At 64.2% G+C, this 10,461-nt stretch overlaps 1 protein-coding gene across 1 annotated transcript; it reads right to left on the bottom strand.

The window, feature by feature from the left end:
• Positions 1-3,533: 3,533 nt before the first annotated feature.
• CD40 (CD40 molecule) lies at positions 3,534-9,409 on the bottom strand. The gene is made up of 9 exons (XM_049817124.1): positions 9,329-9,409; positions 7,790-7,871; positions 7,093-7,218; positions 6,836-6,979; positions 6,520-6,619; positions 5,481-5,542; positions 5,114-5,212; positions 4,656-4,681; positions 3,534-4,323 (listed from the first exon to the last, which is right to left on the bottom strand). Exons 1-9 carry the CDS (start codon positions 9,374-9,376, stop codon positions 4,174-4,176), a joined length of 837 nt encoding a protein of 278 aa, XP_049673081.1. The 5' UTR covers positions 9,377-9,409; the 3' UTR covers positions 3,534-4,173.
• Positions 9,410-10,461: the final 1,052 nt, after the last annotated feature.

Genomic DNA, 10,461 nt, shown 5'->3' with positions numbered 1-10,461 from the left:
ACGGAGAGGAGGCTCAGGTGGGTCTGGGGCAGCATGGAGAACCCCTGGGCTCACGTGCCTGCAATACAGATCAGCACTGTCAGTCCTATCACCGCTGTGGCTTGTAGGCAGAGGTAATTTGCAGATGACAAATATCCCCGACAGTAAATATTTTTCCCACCCTCATCTTTCTACAAGCAGATAAGGTGGCAGCACTGTGGCAATACGGTTGCTGGAGGGAGACAAACTCTTCGGCAGTCTTAAAAGTCTATTGTGTCCCCGCAATTATTTATAGATAAACAGAAGAAAGCCAATAAGCACAGAATGGAGCTGCACAGCTGCATTTGTTATGATGATGATGATGTTATCTCTCCTTCACACCCACACACGCGCATCTCCAGTGCATGGAAACTCGCTGCTGGCAACAGTCAAATCCCTATCCGATACGAGGCAGGACCGGCTGGAGGTTTTGCCCTTTCCTCGCTGACTTGCTGCCAGTCTGTTTTCCCCCACAGCGACCCAACCGCACAACTCCTCCAGCAGCTTCTCACCCCCTGGACAAGCTGTGGAGCTACAGCACCTGCAGGGTCCCAGGGTGCCCGTGCAGCAGTGCAGTTCCTCCTTTGCTGTGTCTGTTCCTGGCTGCAGCATGATGTGGAGACCAGGTGGCCTTTGTCCTGGTAAACCAGTCCCCAGGGTGCCGGGTGTCTCTTGGTGAGGGGGTCCCGGTGTTGCTTGCGGGGAATGTGGGACTGGCTGGGTCCTCACCAGCTCTTGCAGCCCGACCCCAGGGTGTGGGTGCCTGTCGGCTTTCCCTGCCCTGTGCAACCATGAGCTCCTCTCCCATCCCACACCGCTGCCAAGGACAGAAATGGGTGTGTTTGGAGGAAGCCGTGTGAGGGATCTGAGATTAAAAGATGTGGCAGGGAAGAGTGGTGGAGGTCGCTGCTAATGATTGTGTTTCTCCAGCCTGTGGAGCAGAGATGCTGGGGAGCGAGAAACACAGACTCTGGCATGGGAAGGGGTTGGGACGCACCGTGCTCTCCCCGTTTGGTGAGCACTTGGGGAGGTCTCTGAGCGCTGCAGGAGCCTGCAGCAAGGGGCCCGGGGCCTGGCAGAGCTGGACCCACCAAAGGGGAGGGCAGGAAAGTTGCAGGCTCAAAGTGCAGGGTGCCTCTGTGCCAGGCACCGGGGTCCCTTGTGTCATTCGTGTGGCACTGGGGCCCTCAACCAGCCCAAGTCTCCCTGTGTCCTGGGGTGCTTCATGGCATCAGCTGGCTCCTGCTGGGGCAGGAGCCCTGCAGCTCCCTGGGACACACGCAGTTGCTGCTCTTCCCCGGGGCCAGGGGTGCAGGAATGCTGTGCATCCCTGCCAAGCGCTCAGCCTTGTCTCTGCAGGACCTTCACCCTGGGAAAGCACCGGGACGAGCTCTCCAGCTGTGGACAGCATCTGAGACAGCGACTGGGAGCCCTTAACTGGACTGGAGAGTGGGATGATTTTTCATTGCTTCCTCGTAATAAGAGGACAGGAGTAAGTGACTAGTACAGTTCGTTCACTCGGTAAAGATTTATACAATCACTTCATCCGGTAATTGGTATTCTGGGGAGAGAGGGAGCTGCAGCTCCAGCATCCGCCTCTATTTGTTTTCTCTCTGTCTTTCTCTCTTTCTCTCCCCTTTTCAGAATGAGTAATTCTGTCCCTCACAATCCCATTTAAACAGAGCATTTGCAGAGTGAATAATTAGTTACATTCAATTAGGTCTCACGTGCTCTCTCTTCTCACTTTGGGGGACAGACGCACTAATGAGATGGCACATGTCTGACACGTGGGAGCAGGCATTAAACATGCTGCATGCCAGCAGGGAGAGGTCAGCACCAGGGAGGCAGGGAGCCAGAGGGTCCAGCCTGCTGCTGTGGGGCAGCCGTGGGGAGAGAGTCCTTTGGGGGCCGTTTGGGGCCAAAAGTTTCGTGTTTGGGGCCAAAAGTTTCGTGTTTGGGGCCAAAGGCTCCATGTCTGCAGCCCATATGATGCCAGCCCTTTTCACTGGCAGGACTGGTGGGGCCAGCAGGAGTCAGGGTCAAGTTTGTCCTCAGGGCAGGGTGTTTACTGGGCTGGTGCTGGGGGGGGGTGGGGGGGGTGAGGTGGAAGCAGGGGAAAACAGACATGACATGCTGTGCTGCCCAGCCCTGGGACCATCCCGCCAGCACTGCTGGGAGCACCGACCCTGAGAGGGAGAGCTGCTGACATGCTTTTATCTCCCTTATTAAACCTAACATTAGGTTTTAAGAGGAGCCTTAAATAATGTGCCACTGCCTTTACAGTAAAAGTCGCTCCGTGTTCCAGCTGCTCCTGGCTCTGGGATTTATGGCCTTTCTTATGCCACGTTGCATGTGCTTGGGTGGTGGCGGGTCACGGGCTGCAGCTGCTCCTGGTACCTGGAGCCCATGCTTGGCTCTGTGCTGCTGCAGGCCAGCCCCATGCCGGTGAGTCAGGGCCTACAGCAGCTCTGCTGCTGCCTCCCCAGCACCCCGCAGCGTTGCCCTGCAGTGAGACGGGCCCCACGCCGTCAATGTAGTGATGGACTGGCAAGGCGAGGTGCACCAAGTCTGCCTGCTGCAGGGAGCCCTGCCGGCACGCTCACATCCCCTGTGATGCTGGGTTGAGGTCAGGGCAGGGGTGGTGGGGCCGTGTTGGACTGGAGCCCGTGTGCTCTCCCCTCGCAGGCAGGGGACAGCGGGTGGGAGCTGTCACATTGCCCGGGGGCCGCGGGGGATGCCGGCTGCAGATGCAGGGGGAGCACACCCGGGGGGGGCAGTGTAGGGAGGCTCTGGGGCAGGAATCAAGCACAGCTGACGGCATCTCTTCTCTTCCCTCCTCCGGTGGGAGCATCTGTCCTGGGAGCACCTGTCCCCAGAGCATCTGTCCCAGGAACATCGGCGCTGGAAGCGTCCCTCCCGGGAGCATCGGTCCCAGGAGCGCTGGTAGGCGTCAGGGAAGCGGCGGGGGGGGGGGGGGGGGTCCCAGGAGGGGCTGCAGGCCGTGCTGCTCACGCCCACTGGGAGAACAATGCAGTTTAAGTACAGCTTTTTGTCGGCGGTGGGGGGGTGGGGGAACAGTGCAGCCCAGCCGTTCCCCCTCCCCCCCCCCCCCCGCAGCGCCGTGGCCGGCAGTGCTGCAGCCCCCCCCGCGGGCGGCGGGGCCGGGCCGCGCGGCACGTGCCAAGCAGCGTGTCCCCACGCGTATCGCTTGGGGGGGGGGGGCGGCGTGAGACACACCCCCCCCCTTCCAACCCACCCCGAGCCCAGCGGAGCCGGGCGGCGGAGGGAGCACGGCCGCGGAGAGCGTGGACTCCGCCCCCACCCCCCCCGGCGGAGGCGGGCGCGGACCGCCCCACGCAGCCCCGCGCCGGTCCCGCAGCACCATCTCCCGGCCGCCGCGCCTCGGTGTCTGGGCCGGGGCGGGGGGTCCGGTTCCCGCTGCCCCGCGCTCCAGGCACTGGTCCGTGTCCCGCCCGTCCCAGAGAAGAAGGCGGCAGGCAGTGGCGGCACTGCGCGTCCTGCCTTTATTTGTCCCCACGGAGCCCAGCAGCGCTGGGACGACACGGGGTAGGGGGCCCGGTGGTCAGGCTGACACGGGGGCTGCTGCCCTTGCCCCAAGCTTCCACGGCACCAGCACCCAGCTCCAGCACGGGCTGCCCGGCTGGGTGCTACCGCAGCCACCCTGGGCACATGGCTGGACTGCCCTCTGCCACGGTGGTCCTACACCAGTAGCCCGCACTCTCAGGCCGGTAGCCCCAGTGGTCAGGCAGACTGGGCTCTGCCCCAGGGCCTCCCTGCAAGCAGCCATGCCGTGCTGCACCGTGGTGGCCACACCAGGCTCTGCCAGGGGGTCTAGCACACGAGCAGCGGTGCCACGCTCTGCCGCAACACCCCGGGCGGGCAGTGGGAGTGGGCCCTGCATTGCATTCCCATGCAGGCAGCTGAGCTTTGCTCCGCCGTGGCAGCCCTAGGCAGGCGGCCAGACCAGGCACCGCTGTGGCATCCCCATGGCGGTGGCTGTGCTATGGTCCACTGCAGCATCACCTAATTTGCAGTGAGGCCAGATGCTACGCTTCCTCCCCAGCTGGAGAATGGATGGAGGAGACAGTGGCTGGCCCCGATCTGTGCTTCTGTTGGAGGTGGTGCCCTGCGCCCTCACAGCCTTTCCTGCTCCGAGATGCGGCTCTCCTTGCCATCTTCCTGGGCCACGGGCTGGCCCCCAAGCAGGGTCTCCTGCACAGGGAAGACTTCTTCCCCCACCTCCATGGGCTGCTGAGCCTCCAGGATCTCTCCAGGCTTCCTGGCCTGTATTGGCACAGGGGCAGGGGTCAGAGGCAGGCAGCTACACCTCCTACCTCTGTGGCCCTGTCTTTCCACATGCTCCTGCTACATTCCTGTGCAGGGGGCAGGGCCTCACCCTGTGCAGGTCCCTCCTGTCACAGCATTTGCCAGCAGCATCCCAGGGTTGCCCCAGCCCTTGTCCTGTCCCAGCCAGGCAGCCCTAGGACAGCCCCCACCCCTCCTGCCCTGCAGAGCCACAGCCCCTGCTCTGTTGCTCTCTGCTGCTGGCACATCCCCAGCTGTGCCCCAGGAGGGACACCAACCCGCTGCTGGAAGAGGGTTCTGAGTAGACTTACCTGCTTGTGCACCCGTCGCCTGGGATCTAGAGGGAAAGAGGGACAGAGAAGGCAGCAAGTCAGGGGGGAGCGCTCCTGCCCTGCAGGGAGCTCTCAGGTCAGAGCCGGGGCTGGTGCTGCTGCACCGCAGGTCCTGCAGCTCCCGTTGTGCCTGCTGCCACTGCCAGGCTGGAGAGGCTGGGGGCCACAGTGGGGGAGCCAGGCTGGACCCACAGGGCACTAGTGCTTTCCTCCAAGAGCTGGCCCAGTTTGGGCCACAGCGGTGCAAACATGCCTGCTTCCAAGGACAGAGCCCACTGATGCGGCAGGGCAACAGCCTCAAGGAGCCATGCCCTGGTGGTGTCCCCAGAAAGGCTGCCCCACTCTCAGCAGAGCTGCTGCTGTCCTCCCTGCTCGTATCCTCGGCCCTGTATGGTCCCTCTGGTCAAGGCATCGCTTCTCGTGTCACAGCCCCTTACCTGCGTGGACCAGGCAGTAGATGCAGATGCCCAAGAGGCATGTGACGACCGCGGCCGTGATGGGGATCAGCACCGACAGGAAGGAGAGCCTGCCCGATTCTGCCAAGGGAGATGGGGTCAGTGAGGCACCCGCATGACACTCCCACCAAGACACTGAGTGTCCTCAGCCGCCCCTGCTCCAGACCCAGTCCCGTGGGGATCCCTCACAGGGACAGAGAGAAGCAGGAAGGCATCATGCCAGCGGTGCGGTCAGACTCTCCCAAAAATACCCATGGGCCAGGCCAGCTCCTCTGAGTGCTGCAGGAGCCAGAGCACCAGGAGAGATCTCTGCTCTGCACCGGCCTGGCCCAGGGCACCAGGCACTTACCGCAGATCACATCCGAGGTGTTCGTCCCTTTCTCCTTCACCACCAGCCCCTTTTCCTCACAGCTGCAGGAAAGAACAAGACCATGTAACCGCAGCAGCAGCCTGAGCATGCAGAAAGCCCCTGAGGAGGAATGGCCAGGGCTGGGCAGCCACCAGAGCTGCATAAGAAAGCGTCCTGCACTGAGCCTGCTGGGCTCTGGATGGGCGAGTGGCCAGGGCCAACGCTGGGGCCTGAGCTGCGTGACAGGGACACTGGGTTCATAGCAGGGCCCCACCCCGGGGTCCTGGTCTGGAGTTGCTGAAACTGGTAGAGATGGGGACAAGTGTGGGGACAAGGCACAGGAGGGAGCAGATATTTGACCCTTCCTGGTCAGGGAGACCCTGGGGCTTTGGCACTGCAGCTATTGCAGAACAGCTTGGAGATGACTCGATGACAGGCTACAAGTGGCTCCATGGGGAGGTAATTTCTGGGCACAGATAAAAGCAAAGTGAAATCCAATGGCTGGCAGCTGAAGCAAGACTAATTCAGCCTGGAAATAAGGCTCACATTTCTACCAGGGAGTGCAATTAACCCTCGAGCAGCTTTCTAAAGACAGGGACTACCTGCCAGCCCATGACATCCTCAAAGCTAGACTCCCCACGGAGAGGGCTGGTGCCTTGGCTGATGACTACAGCCAAGGAGTGTGCTGGGAGGGAAAGCCTGGACAGGGCATGGGAGGGTCCCCGTAGCCCCTCATACCTTGCTCCCCAGTGCAGACGACAGCATGGATGGCCCTGGAGGGGCCAGCACTCTGCACACATGCTGAGGGACAGTCACAAGTGCCTGGATGTCTCCCTCAAGCTCAGCCACACTGCCCTGGACCTCACCGCCCTCCCAGGTCTGCTCCTCTCACTCCTCCCCTACGCCAGCCTGATGCTGTGTCCCTCGGACACCATCCCAGCTGCCCAGTCCCTAAGGAGACTGGCAGCAGAGGACGTGCTCACAGGGACTGGGCACAGCTGGGGATGGGTGAAGGATGGGGTCAGCACTCAGACAATACCTTGTCCAGGGATGGCACGGCTCGGTTTTAGAGGAGACATTGGAGAAGGTGCCTTCTGCGCAGGGCTCACAGGGCGATGACATCCGGGCCATGGCCTTGGCTGGAGAGGAGCAGAGGTTGCAGGAAGGTCAGTATGGGCTGCAGGAGGTGAGCGGTACTCCCTGTGGCAATGCTGCCAGGCACAGCGGCAGGCACAGCTCTCCCGAAGCACTGCTAGGGACACCTTGCTGACGGAGCCCCCCTTTCCCCAGAGACCTGACATTAAATGCTGCCAGGCCATCAGTCCCACTGCGAGGGAGGAGCTGGTTGGACTCACCTTCCACAAAGCCGAAGCCGTGCTGGCAGGGCTGGTTCTCCACACAGGTCTGGCAGCTGGTGTCAGAGCAGTGCATGCCAGCCTGGCAGTGGCACACCGTGTTGTGTGTTGCATTTCCTTGCCTCTTCACAATGAGGCCGGCATCTGGGCAAAGGGAGCACAGATGAAGTGAGACACTGGGTGGGCGAGCCTAGGGGGGACACACCAGCCCCTGCAGCCCCCACAGGCCAGGGCCAGTGAGCACAGGGAGCACTTACTGTCTTCACAGATATCGTGGGGGGCACAGTGCCTCTCCTTGGTCCAGCTCTGCTGATAGTGTCCACTCTCACAGTGGGCACAGAGAGAGTCTTCTGTGCCATTGCATTCAGAGACCAGCTTTTGCCCTGCAATAGAGGCTGGTGAGGAGGGGGCAAGGGGGCTTTCCCCCTCTCCAGGCAGCAGCTCTGCCAGCAGGACAGGGAAGCACTGGCAGCTGTGGATGCCAGGGCCGCTGCGGCATGCTGCTCGGTAGCCCAATGCCGCTCTAGCAGCCAGGGCTGCGGGGGCCAGGTAGGGAGGGGTGCTGGGGCAGGAGAGTGGTGTGGGGAGGCATTCACTGCCTCCAGGGCTCCAAGGACTGGGAAACAATCTGGCAGTGACAGCAGGAGCTGGCAAATACCATCATGATTTGGTAGTGCCAGCACTCTCCCCACAAGCTGCCTGTGCCATGGGGTCCTGCAGCTGCAGGAGCACAGACAGTCCCAAGAGAGCTGTGGGAGACTTGGTGACATCCAGGGGGTCTCCCAGGGCACCCACGAGGTCCCCAGTTGCTCTAGCACTGAGGTGACACAGGGAGGCAAAGCTGTCAGCACTGCTGGCAACAGGGTGGAGGGGCTCGGTCACACTGAGCTGGGCTCACTCCACCATGGCCAGCCAGGCCTTGGGGTCCCCAGGAAGGGGAAGGGGTCTCCGTACCTGGTGGACACCGGTTACAGCACTTGCCCTTGTGTTCATACTGCTTATCAAAGCATCTTATGGTGTCACCAGGCTCCCAGCACTGGAAGAAACAAGACCTGTGAATTCATGCTGCTCCCCAGCGCTCCAGCACTGCCTCGCTTCTGCAAGCGCATCTGTGCTAACCTGTGCACCAACCCACATCCCAAGGTGAGGGCTTCCTCTCACCACTCTTCCCATGCCTGCGCTAACCACAGACCACAGCAGAGCTGCCTACGCTGCCTGATGCCACCTGTCCTTTCTTTGAAGTGGGGTGGCAGTGATTCCGGTAGGGTGGCCCCACATTTCCTACCAGATAGTGATCACACATTGCCCCGTGCCCCTGTGCCTGCCAACAGGGCTGCGGTGTTAACCAAGCCTCCCCAGCCCACGGCACTGCCAGCCCCTTCCCAAGGCTGATACACTGGCCCTGAGGGGTAGGAAAGCCCCGGGCAGGCATGTCATCCATGAAAAGGCAGCCAGGGCCCTTCCTTGCTCCTTCTAGCAGGGGGCTGTGTGCACAGGGAAGGGTGGAGAAGAGGCAGGGAACCAGATCTCGGGCCCGTCCGGGTGCAGGGTGTCCACAGCACCGCACCCTCACACAGAGCAACCCCGCGCTGCCCATCTCCAGCAGCCTGGCAGCCGCCGGCAGACCCGCCTGAGCCTGGCTGTCCCAGGGAGCGGGATGGGGGCTCCGGCAGAGCCCTGGAACGAGATGACCGTGGGGCTGTGGGCTGGCAGGTGAGGTAGGACTGGGCAGGAGCTGGGGACCAGGCGCTACCGACCCCCGCGGGGCCCCTCGGGCAAGCCCTGGCTCGACGGGGCCGTGGGGATGCCCGAGCTGGCAGAGGGGAACCGGCCCCGCCGTCAGGGAACAGGCCCCGCTGTCACACCGGTCCGACGTTGAGCGGAAAGGGAAGTGAAAGGGGCGCGGGCAGGCCTCTCCCTGCACCCCCCGGGGCTGGGGGGACCCCGGCCGTGCCCGCGGAGCCCCGGGGCTCCACGCAGCCCGTCCCTGCCCGCGGGGACCCGCGCCCCGTCGCCGCCCTGGCGCAGGGCTGGGCTGCGGACCCCGGCGAGCCCCGCTCCGCGGGAGAAAAGCGAAAGCCAGGGGGGGCAGGGGGGGCCGCGGGCAGAGCCCTGCCTGCCCGCTGCCCTCTCCTCCTCCCCACGTCCACGCCCGCGCTCCCGGGCGCCGGCGGGGGAGAGGTGTGTCCCGGGGGAGACCGGACCCGGGGGGCTCGGTACGGCTCGGGCTGCGCCGGGCGGCAGCGCTGCCGGGGCTTCCTCCGCCGCTGGCCCGGACACGGACACGGACACGGCCGTGGGTCTCCCGCCGGGGGCGGGGGACGGGCCAGAGCGGCCGGACCGTGCCCCTTCCCGGAAAGCCCGGCGGCTGCGGGCCGGGACTCTGGCCGAGGGCAGGGAGTGAGGAAGGAAGGGAGGGAGGGAGAAAGGAAGGAAGGAAGGAAGGATGGGAGGGAGCGCCCCAACCCCAACCCCAGCCCCAGCCCCACTCACGCCCAGCAGAGCCGCACCGAGGAGCCCCACCAGCCCGAGCTGCTTCATGGCGCTGCGCCCCTCGCCGCGGCCGCCCGTCCTATAACGCCTCGGCCCGTTCTCCGCCCAGGAAGGGGGCGTTGGGCCGCCCCCGGGGCTTCCCCGCGCCGTGCCGGGTCCGGGGAGCCCCGCCAGCGCCCGGCCGGGGTGGGGTCGGGGGGGGGCGGGCAGGCAGGCAGCTCCCCGCCGGCCCTTCCGCATCTCGGACCCCCGCCCCGGCCTCTCCTGCCGCCGTCCTGGCGTGGGAGCAGCCGTTCCTGCTGGGACGCCCGGGCGTCGTCCCCCGCCCCTCCCCTCCACGCCCGCCGCCCGGAGTGTCGGCAGAGCCGCTGGGTCCGGGGGTCCCTGTGGGGTGGCTCTGTGTGGCTGTCTTGCTGCCGCTGGAGGTGGGAAGCTGTGTCCAGCCAGCCCCATGGAGCCGCTGCCTTGCCTGCGCCTTCCCGGGGTGAAGGAGGTGCAGGCAGGGGCAGGAGTCAGATGTGGGCCACGGTGAGAGGAAAACGTTCGTTCTGGCCCCGGCAGCTCACTCCTGAGGCAGAAGTTCGAGGTTTCACTTCCATTTTCCCAACGGTAACTCAGAGCCATGGCCCTGGAGAGCCCCTCATTGCTGCCCGCAGGCCCTGGCCTCTGTTCGGAGTCCCCACAAATACGTCAGCCCAGAAACGGGAAGGGGGCAAAAGCGCTGGAGGCCTGGCTTTGCCTCTGGCCGGCCACTGGTTTCTGGCTCAGTTCCCTCGGAGGAGTCCCCAAGCCGTCCCCGGGGAAGTTCCAGGCTCCCCTGCCCACTCTGGAGACTTTCCCTGGACTCCCCTTTCCCTCACGGTGTGCAGCCAGGCAGAGGCAGCGGCTTCTCAGCGTCCCTCGGTGCCCCGGCCACTCGCCGCGCCGCCACCGCCACACTGTGCCCGCGCTACAGCGATACCTGCGTGGCCGCGCAGCAGCGACAGCCTTCCGGGCCACAGTCACTGCCCCAGCCCCGGCTTGGAGGCTGCCAGCCACGTGCCGCCGGCCAGCTGCGGCCTTCACCAGGTTGCTCCGGCTCCAGCGTGGCGGCCAGTGGGAGGGGAGGGCAGCGTGCTTCCCCGAGGGCGACG

Source organism: Accipiter gentilis, chromosome 14 (genome assembly GCF_929443795.1).
Source record: "Accipiter gentilis chromosome 14, bAccGen1.1, whole genome shotgun sequence".
In the NCBI taxonomy this organism is placed as follows: domain Eukaryota; kingdom Metazoa; phylum Chordata; class Aves; order Accipitriformes; family Accipitridae; genus Astur; species Astur gentilis.
Note: the sequence above shows the minus strand (reverse complement) of the source record. Positions and strands in the feature narration are given on the sequence as shown.